General features: G+C 42.4%; 1 protein-coding gene across 1 annotated transcript in view; it reads right to left on the bottom strand.

Annotated features, from left to right (window-relative positions):
* Window positions 1-16176, bottom strand: part of PCNX2 (pecanex homolog 2 (Drosophila)) — a 328028-nt gene that overhangs the window by 144140 nt on the left and 167712 nt on the right. The window contains exons 21-22 of the mRNA XM_019527461.1: window positions 9372-9513; window positions 518-695 (exon numbers count right to left, since the gene is read on the bottom strand). Of these exons, the coding sequence (XP_019383006.1) occupies window positions 518-695; window positions 9372-9513 (320 nt within the window). The remainder of the gene's footprint in view (window positions 1-517; window positions 696-9371; window positions 9514-16176) is intronic.

Below are 16176 nucleotides of genomic sequence, written 5' to 3'. Positions count from 1 at the left end.
GAGGACAAAGATCAATGTCTTTTTTTTGTTTTCCCCCTTTTAAAAAAAAAAAAAATATATATATATATATATATATATATATATATAAAATAACTAAATCACAAGTTTGAACTTACATAGGATCCTATGAATGCTGATGTTTTGCAGAGAGACAGAAGACATTTAACTTTAAAGCTAATGATGAGTCCTGTAAAGCAGTGGTCTCCAAAGTGGGGTGAACAAGACGATCCATTGGGGTGCGGGAAGAAAATATTAGAACTTCTACTTACATTTATATAAATATACATATATTGGGGGTGCATGCTCCAAAATTTTTTACTGATAGGGGTGCGTGATCAAAAAAGTTTGGAGACCACTGCTGTAGAGAATTTAATCAATGGCCTGTCTCTGATAAAATGAGACAATAAGTCATCTTAAAAAATTGCTATCCATTTATCAATGTTGTAACACTGGAAAGACAAGTTAAATCCATGAAAATATTTAAGATCAAAGAAAAAAACAGTGTCTGCAAACTTGCCTTGTGAAACACAATGGACATCATGAAGAAATTCAGCAAGAAGTCATCTGAGCTCTCTCCATTGTCAAAGTGGAAGAAAACTATAGTGAAGCTTAAAGTAACAAATTGATTAATAGGATTACAGAATGAGGACCGAAGTAGCTTCATTCCAGCAACTGTTATCAGGATAATATCACAGCTGTAGGGGTGAAAAAGAATAAATTTAATTAAGTCAAAGTAACAACAAACAAAAAAGAAAATAATTGATACCTAATGAATGTGGACAGCCATACCAGACCCATTTTTGGCTGGTGTGTCTATATGCATGCAGGCTATAGATGACTTTGTTCTATGTTTGCTTAATTTATCCATAACAGCATAGCTTTATGCTCCCAATAATACATATTTGTTTGATACTTAACAGACTCTAACACAGGAACAATGTTGTATTATAAAAGAAAAGCATTCATTAGGCAGAAAGTCCCTTATAATGATATAGTTCAATAAAATACAGTTTAACTTGTATAAACTGATGTGAAAACTAACTCACCTAGTGCATACAGTCTGTTTTGCTACCTGTGAAAAAAAGCTACAGAAAGGGAACGTAACCTGGACTCTAGGTAGTAGGTATCTGCTCAGAAAACTAAATGAGTTTTCCACTAAGAAGAAAGGCTGTCCAACTATAAGAGTACAGCATTTGGCTATTTCAACCTCCAAAGATCTTTAACAATTAATTTGTGACTCTGTTTGCCCATGTTGAAAGTCAGACCCTCCCTTTGACTGAAAATAAGATCCTAACCTTAGACAGGAGACAGGCACCAGGCTTGGGTGGTTTCTGGGAACTTGAAGGCACAAATCTAGGCACATGGGGAGCTTTAAAGTGAAAATGGGGAGGAATCTAGTACGCTCAAATGCCTCCAAGGTTAGGCAGCAGCTGAATAATATTTTTTATAAAGAGTACATTTGGGCTTAAAAGTCTAAATAAGTCCAAACCCTACTTTAGGCACTTAAGTCATTCACTGATTTTAGCCTTCAAAGAATGACCTAAAATTCACCACGGTGCACATGCAACTCTCTTTTTTAATGCAGACTAATTGTCTTCTTGCAATCACAGATGACTTACAGAACTTTCCCTGAAGTACTTTTTAAATGCCGGCAACCACAGACAGGGACCTTGAAGTCACCAATATGTAAGATCAGAATCAGGTCCAATGGTTGCAAAATGCAACAAAAATATTCCTTCACATCAGCAACAAATCAGTAAAATGCCTGCTAAAGTGAGTGACACTTGACAGCTCCAAAACTTTAAAGAGAATGTTGAGATCACCAGGATATCTTGGCTCAAACTGCATTTCTGTCATTTCAGCAAAGCTCTCAGATTGTGCAGCTCAGTTGATTTCATTTTATGTTGCATTTATTCATTGCAGCTATCCTTTATTGCAGATTCAACTTTATTTGAGTTCAGGCCACTCACAAGAATCACTTAGGCATCAGTCTGGATGAAATGGCTAGAGAATTCATTTCTTACCCTGCTAGAGCTGGTGCTTTCAATTATTTGCAGATTTCTGAGTGAAAAAACAGGAACTAGAGTAAAAACATTTTGAACCTCTTATGAACCACATTTAAATGAGATAAGCACATTTGTTCCATCCAAAATGAAAATTCTTGGAGCAATGAGGAAGATATTAATGCGGAGAAGAAATTAGATCGTGGAGCAGCAGCAATAGATAATGCTGAAAGACCCTTTTCCCTAAGCAAATCATTAGTGATGTTCCTCAGCTATCCTTAAAACTTTTGGCAGACAGAAGTTTTATAAACATACCCTCCTGCTGCAGGGGTGGGCAAAATGCAGCCCGTGGGCCAAATGCAGCCCACCAGGCCATTCTATCTGACCCACGGTGCCTCTAAAAAATGTAGAGAATTAATATTTATCTGCCCCTGGCTGCCTGTCATGCATCCCTTGACGGCATGCCAAAACCCAGTAAGCAGCCCTCCACCCAAAATAACTGCCCACCCCTGTGTTAGAGGATTAGAGGAAATTGTTTTCTGTTAATTCTGCTTCTTTAAAGATATGACGTAAGAAAGTTCTCTCTTTGGTGCTAAACGCCAGTAGCAGAAAGGATACAACTGCACTCACTCAGCTATGATTTTTTAACTTATTGAGGCAGGAAGAGTAGCAGACCACAAGGGAAGCCATGTGAGCCTGTCCAGTGAGCCTCATCAACAGCTAGGATTTCTGCTTCTGGAACCTTCCAATGAGTTCCTAATTGTGCAGAAAGTATCAGCTCCTCTCCAAGAAAAAAAATCCAATTAAAAATTTTAATTACAAAAATAAATGAAATTAGAAAATATAATTGCAAAGATATTACCTCAAAAACATTACATTGATCTCAGAGGGGAATTGAGCATGTGCATAAGAATCATGAAAGATGGCCTTAAAATGTCATAATGGTAAGTAACCTCCCTTTTTCCAACTCTCAGATATATAACACTCCTCCTTAGGCAACAAAGACCTATCATGGTACACAAATCCACCTGCACTATGTAATATAGGTAGCCTATCGTTCAGGCTTATTAACTACTAGCAAGCACATTTCTAGACAAATATATATTTGAAGGTATCTTGATTCTCCCTCTCTTCCTGCCTCTATTTGCCTCTGGAGAAAACATGTTGGAGTCTGACTGGCACCAGTCCCAAGATTTTGCAATTGCTGTCCACTGACTGGACTTATACCTTATCGCTTCCAAGACATAGCTTTAGGGGTTAGGGACAGGCATTCAAAAAGCCTGAGCCTGAATTGATTCAATCTTTGCAGGTTAGTCTAATCTGGCTATGCTGAACCAGTTGGAAACTGGACAGATATTCTCTCTGGACTGAGGAAAATTAGGCACATGCCTGCAGTGGCTCAGGCAAGAAGCCGGGGGGCACTAGAGAAGCCCTCCCTTCCCTTCTACAGTGCTGAGCTGAGCGGGGCATGACCAGGCCCCAGCAGGACTTTCTCATTAGGGGTGTCTGCCTGCACCATCCCAGGCTTTTCCCCACTAGCTGCTCAAGGGGTGGGAGAGTTGTCAGTCCCCAGACCCTTGCTAGCACTCTGAGGCAAGGTGGGGTGTGCAGTGCATGCATCTGTTGATGATACAGGACGTTTCAATCTCCTTCCCTGCTTGTCAGACTGTCTGCAGAAAACTGACAGGTGAGCAAGGTAGCCCAGAGCTGATAAGAGTCTTTATCACCCACTTAGCAAAACAGTAGCCTTTCACCCATTACTTCAAACTCTTCTTAAACAGCTTACCAGGGTGACCTGTTGATTCGTTCCAAAAGCCCTGTTCTGTCTGCCTGCCTGTCCCAGTGAAATTGGAGAGACACACACAGAGATGCCTATTGGCATTAGCTAACATACCACATGCCTAGAGTCCATGGGGCTGGGGTCCGTGCTGTGGGAGATGGGAGGGAGGGAAGGGGGGATTTCCTGCTTGAGCAACAAGGTGGGGGGTAGGGTAGGGTAGGGAGGAGCCAGCAGACCCTGGTGTGTTTGCAGTCGCTGCTGGAGCCTTATACAGGACTAGGTAGCATACAACAAGCTGGCTATGGTTCATGCTGTGGAGAGAGGAGGAAGGGATCCTTGCTTAAGCAGCAAGTGGTGAGAGGGGAGGCAGAGGGGGGCACGGAGAAGCCAGCAGACCCAGCCAGAGGAGCTCTGCCCAGGGAGCAGAGGGGAGGGGCCATACCTGCTGTGAAGCAGAGAGCCCTGCCCAGCCCAGACAGCATGCCGGAATGCTGGGGGTTTATCTTAAACCAGCAAGGGGTCTCGAACAGACATTGCAAAAACCAGTTTGAGCCCAATCAGTTAAGTCTGATATTACATTCAGCCAGGCTTATCTCAAACCAGTTTCAGCCATTTTCAAGCTGGTTTAGGTGCACTAAACACCTGTTCTGTAACAGGTTTAAACCAGTTTCTGATACTTAAACCAGTTTATGTGTAATGTCCGTCTCTAGCAGGAAGTTTCTTCTTATATGTTATAACCAGTGATCAACACTTTCACTTTGTTTTAGGATTGTGGGGTGCCCCAATTCCACTCAAAGAAGCTTCTTTAAAAATTAAATAATCTAAAAATATATATATTAAACAGTGCCCACACTGGAACCTTCTGGCCTTTGTTTTGACACCTTCTTTCACAGAGAAAGCCAAATTAAATTTGAAAGTAGCTGTGTTTTAAAAACTTAAACTATAAAGTCAGACAACGTGAATTCTGTCTTAAAACCAGAGTTGCCAGTCATTCTGTTTATTTTAATTCTTGCAATATTTAGCTTTCTTCTTAAGTTTTCATAATCTATTGATTTCTATGTTCAAACTTTCAGAGGTCAACTCTTATCCTTTAACACTGAAAGGCAGTTAATCATTGAAAAAACCTTCTTAAGGATATGAAACACTCTCCGTCACTTGAAGTTTTTTAGCTATAGCTCACCCAGACATTATGGCTTGATGTAAAAATTACTTGGTAAGGTTAAGTGGTTTGTTTTATACAGGTGATCAGACAAGATCAACAAAACAGTCCCTTTTGGTCTTAAAATAACATGTCTAAAAAGGCCACCATCTTAATGGGGCTAACCCAGGGTGGGCAAAATCTAGCCCATGGGCTAAATCCAGCCTGCCAAGCCATTCTATCCAGCCCACGGGGCCCCTAAAAAATTTAGAAAATTAATATTTATCTGCTCCTAGCTGCCTGTTAAAGATGACAGGAGTCAGGGGCAGTAGGACCCAGCAGCCCAGCCCCATCCCACCCCTGTCATTTCTCTGTGTTCTTGTCCGTGCACTGCTTCAGCACCACATGGCTCCCGGCTGCATCACTAGACCATGGGAACACAGGGCCAGGGATGGGAGGGGTGTGTGTATGTTCATTCATAGGGTGAGTCCCACACACCCCCGCCACCATACACATGCACCCACACACCCCTCGTACTGCCATACATGCATACCCCTGCACCATATACCTCACACACCCCTGCCACCCTCTCCCCATGCAATCCCCCACAAACCCCATACCCACCCACACACCACATATCACTCCACACACCCACATGCTCCCTCACCCCCCCACACCTATCCACCCCCACAGACACATGCACACTGTCCCCCATACATCACATACCCACAGCCCCACAAACCTATACCCAGCCCTCACCCTCCCACAATATACAAGAGTAAGAGTTCATTTCACCTCTATGTACACTACACAAATACATGTAAACCAGGGCAAAAATATTTTTTGAAATCAAATAAATGAATGTTTTAGATATTTGCTTTTTAGAATATAATTTGGTATTTTTCTGGTTCTGAGATGGCAAAACCCCTTGCTGAAAGGAACACTTCCAGGGGCAAGGGCAGGGACTTCAGGTCACAATATGGCGATCATGGGGCGGGGCACCCATCAAGGGGCAGGGCTACCCATGTGGCCCTTGACAACTTGCCAAAACTTGGCAAGTGGCCCTCAGCCCAAAATAATTGCCCACCCCTGCTAAGCTGATAGTGCCTCTTCAGGTATGTCTATAGGGTGCAAGGCAGTGTCATGTGAGATGCCGTACATGCTAGCTCTTAAACTAGAAGCAATGTAGCCATGTTAATGTGGCATGCATACCATTAAATTCGGCCTCTCAGAAGTGTCTCATCACAATGCTGCTTTGTGCCCTGTAGACATAGCTTTAGTGAGGGCAAGGTAGGATATAGGAGAATGTAACAAGACTACAAACTACCAGGCAGATATCTTGGTAAGTTCATGATAACAGAGAAATGAGGGAAAACTGAGGGAACTGCAAGGGACTGTGAGGTAGAAAGGACAGAATGAAAGGGAGTATGCATGAACGGAGGCAGCATAAAAGCTGATTACGATGATACATGGGAAAAAGGAGTGCTGGAGGAGAATGAGTTGGTGGGAAATGCAAGGGAGGAAAGAAAGTGATAAGAAAGGGGAGAAAATAGGCAAGTGGGAAGGGGATGGAGGAAGAATGAGTATTGCACAGCTACTATCCCTTCACTCTATTCTCTCTCTCCAAGATAGAAGGCTGGCAAGGCCTAGAATGGCTGCCCTTCATACCAAATGGGACAAGAAAGATGAAAGGCACATCTAGACTGCAATCCAGAGATGTCACTACCACTCACGTGGATATATCCAAACTACAATATTTACTCGAATCTAAATTACCCTGAATTTAAGTTGACCCCTGAATAATTAGATTCTATATATGGAAAATGTATAAATTTGTTATAATTTTCCAGGTATAGAATCTAATTATTGCAGGGTTGTTTTACATCCCCACCCCCCCTTACAACAAGGAAAGCACTGGCTAAGGGGGGTCATGTAGCCCCCCTTTGATCTCTGCCCCCCTCAATTCTTCCCCCTGCAGCCTTCTTGCCCCTCTGCCACCTTCACCCCCTCCACCAGCTCCCCACAGCTTCTGCCTCCCCCAACCCAGCTCCCTGCAGTCTCTGCCTCTCCCTGCCCCACTTACTGGCTGCTTGGGCTCTGTTCCTTCCCAGAGCATAGCACATGGAAGTGCAGCCTCTGCTGCCCATGCAGCAGCAGTGGCACTGCTGATTTGCCAGGACAGGGAATGGAATTTTCTTGTGCTCTGTGCTCAGGACGAAATCCAGCCCAAGCCTAAGCTGAGCTGCCTGACAGTAAGGGGGTGGGGAGAAGGGGGCCAGGAGCTGCAGAGGGCAAGTGGAGTGGGGGTCAGGAGGCTGTTGCACATCTCGATTCTGACCGCAGCCACCTGCCTCCTCCCTTCACTTGTACATGAATCTAAGCTAATCTAATGTCTTTTCTCCCCTCCCCATCCTGATTCAATAAATACAGTAGCTTTAGGTCAAATACCAGTGGCCAGCTAGCTGCAGCAACATAGACCTCAGGGTTGGTTATCTCCCCGAATATTCATACAGATTTCTGGGTATATTCTGCAGCCCATACTGAGCCCCATGCTACCATGGCAAGACTGCTACCAGCACCTAAGCAAGCCAACTTAAAACTAATTTGAATATGTCTATATAAAAAAATCAGCGGTAATGTCTTGGATTGAACTGTAGGTGTAGCTTATGTGGACTCTACTCTGAAGAGGAGGCAAACATTAATTTTTGTTTGTTTGTTTTTAAGTATTTTGATAAGCAAATTTAAAATCCATAAATGATCACATATACCTTAGAGAGTTGTGCCATTTCCCTAAAGGCTAAATGATGAGAAGGCTGACCCAAAAACGTTCTCTCTTTCTTTCTTTTTTATCCCATGATTGCTGCAAGATCAACTCATGATTTTTGATCACTTGAGCTTGACAATGTTAAAGTGTGATTCTATTTTGAAAAACAGCTATGTAAAAGTAGCATCCTGTTACTCAGCAGATCAGCTCCTTGAGTGTGTCACAGATGCATCTGAAGATTAGTGGCAAATTAAATCCTGTCTGTGAAGTTTAGTAGCCCTATACAACCTATTCAGCTGTGAGAATGACCTGGGTTTTATTCTGGGCAACACACAGGCTCCCAAGTCAGTAGGATGTTGACTTCTTTCAGTCAGACTTAGCTTCCCAAGTGCCTGATTCACTTTTGAAAATAGGCCTTTCTGAAAATGTTGCTGTAAATTCCTGCCAGTTAGTAGTCTGCAAGCTGAATGCAGGCAATGGACTTGAAAAAAAAGTGGCAATAAGAGCATAGTTTGAAGACAGCTGGGCTGACAGATGTCACAAAGGGTACATTTCATCTTGCAAAACCTCCATTTCACAGATGATAGTGCACAATATGGAACTGCATAATACTAGTTTTTATTAAATGTTGTTTTAGAATAGAAATTCAAAACGTTCAGTTCAGGAATAATATGCAAACATGTACAGTTTATTTAGATGAAGCTCTTTGGGGCTACAACCATCTTTTTCTTATCTCTATATAGTCCCTAGAAAAATGGGCTGGGGACCCTTATGTATTACTATAATAAAAAGTAATCATAATTAAACTAACATCCATTCATTATATCTTTTTAATCTTATTGTTATATTGTAAAAATATGTTCCATTTTAATGGAGCTTTGATCTTGAAAAATGATTTTAAAAACTAGCCGTTAATTTACTGTTATTCTGAAAAATCTCTGCTGAAATTCTGCACAGTAAAGACACTCCAGTCACTACAGTTAATGTATGGCACTTCGTAGGTCATCAAGCAAAGATCTCTACCATAAAAGGTTGTTTTCAAGGAACACACTAGAATACTGAGGAACAGCAGCATTTACCTCTAATCAGAGATATCAGACACAGAAAAAGCTTATACTGTGTTTCTCATGTTCCTGTTAATGCAAGGCTACTCACCACTCTACATTGCTGAATGCTTTGTGCAGTCTAGCCTTCAATGGACTGTGTAATGAGGTTTCCAAGTATTTCATAGTTTCATAAACCTCACAGTTAGGATGTATTTTCTGATAGCAGCCTAGATTTTTCATTTCATCTCATTAATTCTAGCATCCCTGTTGTGTATACACCCATCAAACACCTGCAGACTGTTATACTATCTCCAGTTTTTAACTATCATTTAGGTTTTCTACACATATTTGATTCTTTAATTTGCCTTTATAAATTTCAGTCTTTCTAGCCTCGGTCATGTTTTGTTGCAGCAGTAGCTAAAACATCTTCTTTATCATATGCTAAAGTGGTTTCAACTATGTTACTACAGCCAATAATTATCAGATTTAGTACTTATTATTCATTAGTTGTACAAAACCAAGCCATGACAAATAACTAGATTCATTTATGCAACACTAAACTTCATCATCTCTTGTGCATTAATCTAAATACAAAATCATATCATTATTAATCTTGGGCTAGGAACTATAATCAACTTACTGTGTACCAAATTTCTTGTGTTTGGTAATTGAAAAAGCAGCGATGGTGAGGCCATTCAATATTATTGCTGGATACAGGATGTATTTCTCAAAACACTGAAGCCATACATAGAGTCTTTCAAACCACATTAAATGAGCAGCATCTGAAATACAAACCCAGATAACAGACCATTCTGTCAAATTATTACTTTTTTATACATACTATATAAATAAAAGAGAAAAAACAAATGAGTTCTGGATTTCACATAGGTTAGTCTCATATGGTAGGCTTAACAGTAATTTCCCTGCTAGAACTGGTACATTAGTTACATGGTACAATACCTAACGGAATGCTTAATTGTTTTGCCATATAATAGTTATCTGTGGTTATGGATACTTCGCAAATATTTGCTTCTTCTTATTGTATCCCCCAGCCACAGGAACCAAATTCTTCCCCCCCCCCCCCCAAATAAAAATAAAAAACCAAAATAAAATAAAACTCCCCCTAAAAAACCCAGCTCCTGGATACTGAAGCATACATTACAAGCAAGGAAATACAGTAATAAGTTTCTGTTGGTTAAGCTTCTGCCAGGCAAAAGGAAAAGTAAAGTCTGCATGTGAGTCACAGGAGGAGGGAAACAATGAGCAGGCTCAGTTCCCTAGCTGCCACTCTTCAGTCACTACAAGGAAAGATCTTTTAAATTCATGCTGCCTTTAAAATACAAGGTATGTATCTTATTCCAGGGTATGCTGTATATGAGAAAATATGGGTAAATAAATTACGATGGTACATGCTAAAGGCAGATGCTTGTTAATATCATATTTTTGGCTGTCAAAAACCTGTTATTTCTCATATTTTTGCCACTTTTCTGCTTTAAACTAATCCAATTATTAAACATTACTAAATAGATTGTACACTTCAAGTGGCTGGGGTGTGGGTGGAGGGGCAGTATAGTCTATCAGACAGAGCACTAGCCTGGGTCTAAGAACAAATGGATTCTCTCTCCCAGTTTTGCTGGATAATCTTGCACCAGTTACTCCACCAGTTTGTGAATGAGTTTCCCCAACTGTAAAATGGGAATCATTATACAGACCTCCTTGGTAAAGTGGACCAGGCTTTGAAACCTAGCCATGAAAAGTATTAATGGAGAAGCTAAACATTATAGAAGCATTAATATAGAAGCTAGACTGTTATCCCAAACGAACCCTTAAAAATAAGCTGTTATAAAAAGAAGATAGAGCAGAAGCCAGACACAAACATATCTGATAAAAGCAGAACATCAGGAAAACAAATTTTCCAGCATTGGAGTACCTGATACAAGAACAACCTTGTTTGGATATCAAACACATTTCCATTTTTGCCATAGCAACATAATTACAATTGTGACAAATTAGCTATAATTAGTGTGAAAGTCAGCATCAGCTAGCTTGGTGTGCCACCAGAGAGGTCTCACACCTTGTGAAAAATGTCTTTGTTGACTCTGTTTGGTCAGCAAACTTTCAGTCATGTGTTGTGATCTTTTAGGCCATGATATCAATTTGAAAAAGTGAGCTTATGGGATTTCTGAACTTATTGCAACCAAATTTTCACCATCAGTGAAGAGGGTTGGGAACCTACAGCCCCTAGGCTGGAACTAGCCTGCAGAGCCATTTGAGCCAGCCCACAGACATAGGGCTTCAGTGATACTTGGTCAGGGGAGAAAAAGCCTTCAGCAGTAGTCGCTTTCCTCTGCCACCATGGGGAAAAGCACTAGCACAGGTGCTTTTCCTGTGCTGCTGCTGGAAAAGCAGCAGCAGGGACTGGGTCCTAGTGCTTGACTACCCCTGACTTGGATCAGTCTGGCCTAGAGCTTTAAAAGGTTGCTGACTGCTGCTCTAGTGGATTTCTAATAAAAATATACATTTGGGATACAAGATCAACATGATAGTGCAATGGCAGCAGAAGATACGCTTTGTGCGGATCCAGAAGTGTTCTACTAGTTATTAGAATCACCAGTTACTATCAGCCAAGTGCTCTGCCCCCATGAGAGTCTCATATGCACAAACAAAGTACTATGTATATACACTGGAACTAAAAAATGAGCAACATTTTAATTACACTACACTACATACGTGTCACGTCTTATTATTACTGCACTGGTGAAGGAAGGGCAAGGTGAATGTGTGATATAAACATGCTTCAGATTTAACTACATGTGACCTTGCTCCCAAGGGGGGTAAAATTCTCTCCAGTTCCTTTTGTACAAAGACCACTTCAGTCAGCACCAGTGAGCTCATCTCACAGGCAGAATTTCACAGCCATGTACCAGTATATTCACTAGTTAGGAAATAAATGCTGTACGCAAGTGTTTCCCAAACACTGTGCCACCTCTGCCCCTTCCACCCTGGTGTCAATTTGCCCAGTGACTGGGGAGGTGGGGAGGAGGCGGCAGCAGGGTGGCATGAGAATGGCTGACATGGGGGTGCTGCCAATTGCCACTGCAATTTGTGCACATCCCTTGTAGGAGACGGTCATGCTTCTCCCCAGCAGGGCATAAACTACTGCTTGAGAAATACAGGTTCATGCCATTTAAAGTTTCAGGGAAAACATGGGTAACCAGAGGGAAGTTTTCTAAATAACACCCATATTCTGCAGAAAGTAAATACTGAGCAATACCCCTGCAGGGGACAGGCTTCTGTGTTCAGGGTTTCCAGCCACTTTATTTTACGTGGGGCCACCTTATCCCCACAATAAACAAAACAAACAAGCATGCAAATAAAAAAACAAAACTAAAATCTGATGTCTTTCTTCAGACCTTGAGGAGGACCACACAGGTTTTGTACTTCTTCCTTATCATCACAGTCTGCTCATCTCTCTTGCACACTGCTCCTGAGGCTTTTAACCCTCTTCATGGCTCCGCCCTAATTTTCTAGTTATCAGTTGCAGCTGACTCCCAGACTCCCAAACACATGGACTTTTTACTGCCAGTCACCGATTGCTGGGTTTCAGCCCGTGAAGGCTGAGCACCTCTTTATACTTCCCTTCTAACATTGCACATAAACACAAAGAGAGGCTTTTCTGAGCACAGAGTGCTCCTGGATTCTGCAACACAGGCTCATCCACCTGCCCCAACCCAAAACTAAACTCTTCTGAGCAGCTACATGTTGAATGGACAGTGGGGAGGATCAGTGTATCAAGACAGGTTAGAGAGCAGATGGTTGCAAGACTCAAGGAAGGAGGTGGTAAGGCCAGAAGAGAGTTTTAGCAATGTGAAAACAAAGAAGAGGTCAGACTTTACAAAGGGCATGGAGAAATAGATGAAATGATCTGAAAACAATATAGTAAGGGACAAGGAGGAAGGAAAATTCTGAATTGTCTATCCCTCCTTTTGCCCTCAGTTATAGACCAGAACAATGGAGCTACACAAAATGCAGGGAAAAGAGCAGGGCTTAAGAAAGAAGATACTGTTGCTAAACAAGACCATTTAAACTTTAGGCAGCTAGGACATACAGGCTAAGAACAGACATTCAAAAAGTCTGAGCCTGACTTGATTCAATCTTTGCAGGTTAGTTTTATCTGCCTATGCTGAATCAGTCTGTAACCACACAGACATCCCCTCTGGACTGAAAAAATGCAGGCACATGCCTGCAGTGGCTCAGGCTAGAAGCCAGTGGGGGGGGGGGGGTGCAAGAGCAGCCCTCCCTTTCCTTCCACAGTGCTGAGCCAAAGTGGGGCATGGCCAGACCCTGGCAGGATGCTCTGATAAGGGAGGGGTTCCTCCCCTTCCCTTTCGCTGGTCAGCCAGGAATCCAGCAGAGGTTTACACAGCATTTATCACCCCATCAGAAAAACAAAAGGATCTCTCATTAGTTCAAGCTCTACTTAAACAACTTGTTCCAATGAAGGAACAAAGGGGCATTACCAGCTACCTGTTGATTAGCTCCAGAGAGCCCTAAGCCACAGTCCTGTCTGCTTTTGTCCTGTCTACCACAGCACAGACTGTAGCCAGCATATGGTATGCTAGCTAATGCTGACAGGTGTCTATTTAGGGCAGAGGGGACAGGGGAATCCCTGCTTTACCAGGGAATGGTGAGGGGGAGCGGGAAAGCAGGAGGAAGCCAGGCAGATCCTGCTGTACCTGCAGTCTCTGCCGGAGCTATAGTTAGGAAGCAGAGGGGAGTGGCCAGCCCTGCCATGCTGGTGCAGTGAGCAGAGACGTGCCCAGCAAAGCATCTTGGATTCTGGGGAACTCTGATTTAACTTAGACTAGGAAGGGGTCTGGGACAGATATTGCATAAACCAGTTTGACTCAAATCAGTTAGGTCTGATGCTATATTCAACTAGGTTTATCTCAAACTGGTTTCAGCCATTTTCAAACTGGTGTATGTACACTGAACATCTGTTCTGTTACAGGTTTAAACCAGTGTCTGAGCACTTAAATCAGTTTATGTGTAATGTATGTCCCTAGCCACAAGGTTAACACATTTAGATGGGTGAATGAATGGATGGAGACAAACTAGGAATAGACTGTATACATGAGAGGAGTCAGGGTACAAAGAGAAAATGACTGATGGTTCATGTGTAGATAAGATCACCCAAAGAGGCAAGAAGAAATGCCTAGAAACAGACAGAGGACCAAGAAAGAATGCTGAGGAAGGAATGACAAGGAAAATATGACTAACAAGATCAAAAGCAGGAGAAAGGTAGAGGGTAGAGAAAAGGTCTCAAGATCTAGCCTGAAAAGTTGAGACATGTTAGCAAGGGCAAGTTCAATGGAGTGGAAGCCATAGATTAAAGAGGCCCCAGGATGGAATGAAAGGAGAGAAGCTCAAAGTAGAAGCTGCAGATTATATGTTCAGCAAGCAAGAGGGAAAGGCAAAAGACAGAAGTCAGTGGTAATCAGAGATGCAAGAAATATTATGGGTGGACAGCTTGGGGATAGAGAATACCAAATTATTCTTGTACTGTAAGGAAAGAGAGCTACAGAACTGTGACAAGCCAATTAAAGGGTGACAATGAAAGAAAGTAGGGAAAAGAAAGTTATGAGATTGGAGACCAGATGAGAGACAACATTAATTTTACTAGAAAGTGAAGAGAGAATATGAAAAAAAAGAGTAGGGGGGAGTTTGAATCTTGTCAATCTTCTCTCTCAAAATGTCAGTAAGAGGAGAAAAGCAGGAATTTTCAGAGGGAAAATGCTTACATAACAACCTCTTTCATCTAAAGATCTCGATGCTTCATAAACTTACTTGTTTTTGGTGCGATACTAATTATTATTAATATTAGTAGCAGCATATACATAGATCTTTTTCTCTAGTGATCTTAAAGCATTTTATAAAAATATCATTATTCCCAGGTTGCCAGTAGAGAACCTGAGACACGGAGAAATTAAATGATTTGCCAAAAGCCATGCAGTTAATCAGTGGCAGAGTTTGGAATAAAACATACCAAAGCTTCCTGAGTTCTACTTTTATCCACTGATACTGCTGTTTCAGGGCATGATTAAGGAATAGGTAATGCAGGCCTCTGACATATGTCTTTGTTCTTGTGTTGTATGAGTAGAGCAGACACTTGAAATACTTGAAAACATGTCCTGAATGTAATCAATGCAGAAGCAAAGAGAGCTGGTTAGAGAATGATAATTCTGTCTCATGAATTTTTGGGCTAAGTACAGACATTCAGGGGTGTTAGTGGCAAGTTAAATTGGTTCAACATGGCTGTCCAATATCAGGTAAGTCAGGATGGAGGTGGGGGCTAAGTAGGGAGGTTGGGGGTCCAGCACGCTGGATGAGGTTGGGGCTCTCTCCTGGGGGATGAGGGAGGCATGACTGTGAGGGGTGGGGAGGCAGGCACGACCCACAGGTGGGGCAGAGAGCGCAGGCAGGACCCACAGATGGGGTGTGGGGGTAGGTATGACCCATGGGGGGGCAGGCATGACCTGTGAGTGGGTTGGGGAAGGTGTGACCCATAGGTGGGGAAGGGACAGGTGCAACAAGGTTTTGCTGGGATCCAGGTGTGTCTGACAGGATCAGGAGGGTTTGCAAGTTGCATGGGATGGCTTGAGGGATCAGGGTCTACTTTTAGCACCTTGCCTCCCTCTCCAGCACACATACACCTTCATCTGTCCCATCCCTCCCTGCACTGGGACGTACTTGCTTGGCTCCAGCAGCAGTGAACACAGATAAAAGCAGCTGCACCTGGAGCAGCTTGTGGGATGGGAGTTGAGAGTGCTGATTGGAGTGGGGAAGCAAGGGTCTGGGGAGGGATGAGAGGGGAGGGGGGGCAAAAAATAGACAAGTGTGGAGGGAAGGGGGGAGTGAAAAGAGCACCCCCAGGGTGGGTCCAGTACAGGGGAAGTTCCATGCACTGGTTTGACCTAAACTGAATAAGTTTGATACTACATAGCTCCAGGTTTATCTTAAACTGGGTTCTCCAATTTTTAGACCAGTTTGTGTGCATGGAACTTCTGTACAGTTACAGGTTTAGACTGATTGCTGGTCACAAAGACCAGGTCTGTAAGTGTGGTTGGCACTGGGATGAGCTAAGTTTAAATCAGGTGGCCATTTTGAACCCAATTTAACCTCCTCCAATGTTTGTACTTGGCCTTAAGGTTTCAAACTTGGTTTTTGTTCCATATTGGAACAAAGGCAGAACATTTGGAATGTGTCAACAAAAATGGAATAGTGTTAAAATATCTGTTTTCTGACTGGAACCTGAGCTTTCCAATTCAGGACAGTGTGTGTGTGTGTAGGCCAAGGCCTTAACCACAAAGCTATAAGGTTCAAGGAGCTCTTCCTCTCTTTTTCAAATTTTTCCAGTAAAGTTTTTGGGTTAATCAATGTGTCTC

Source organism: Gavialis gangeticus, unplaced genomic scaffold, assembly GCF_001723915.1.
Source record: "Gavialis gangeticus isolate Ggan-Ray unplaced genomic scaffold, GavGan_comp1, whole genome shotgun sequence".
Classification (NCBI taxonomy): Eukaryota; Metazoa; Chordata; order Crocodylia; family Gavialidae; genus Gavialis; species Gavialis gangeticus.
This window is presented reverse-complemented; position numbering and strand designations above follow the sequence as displayed.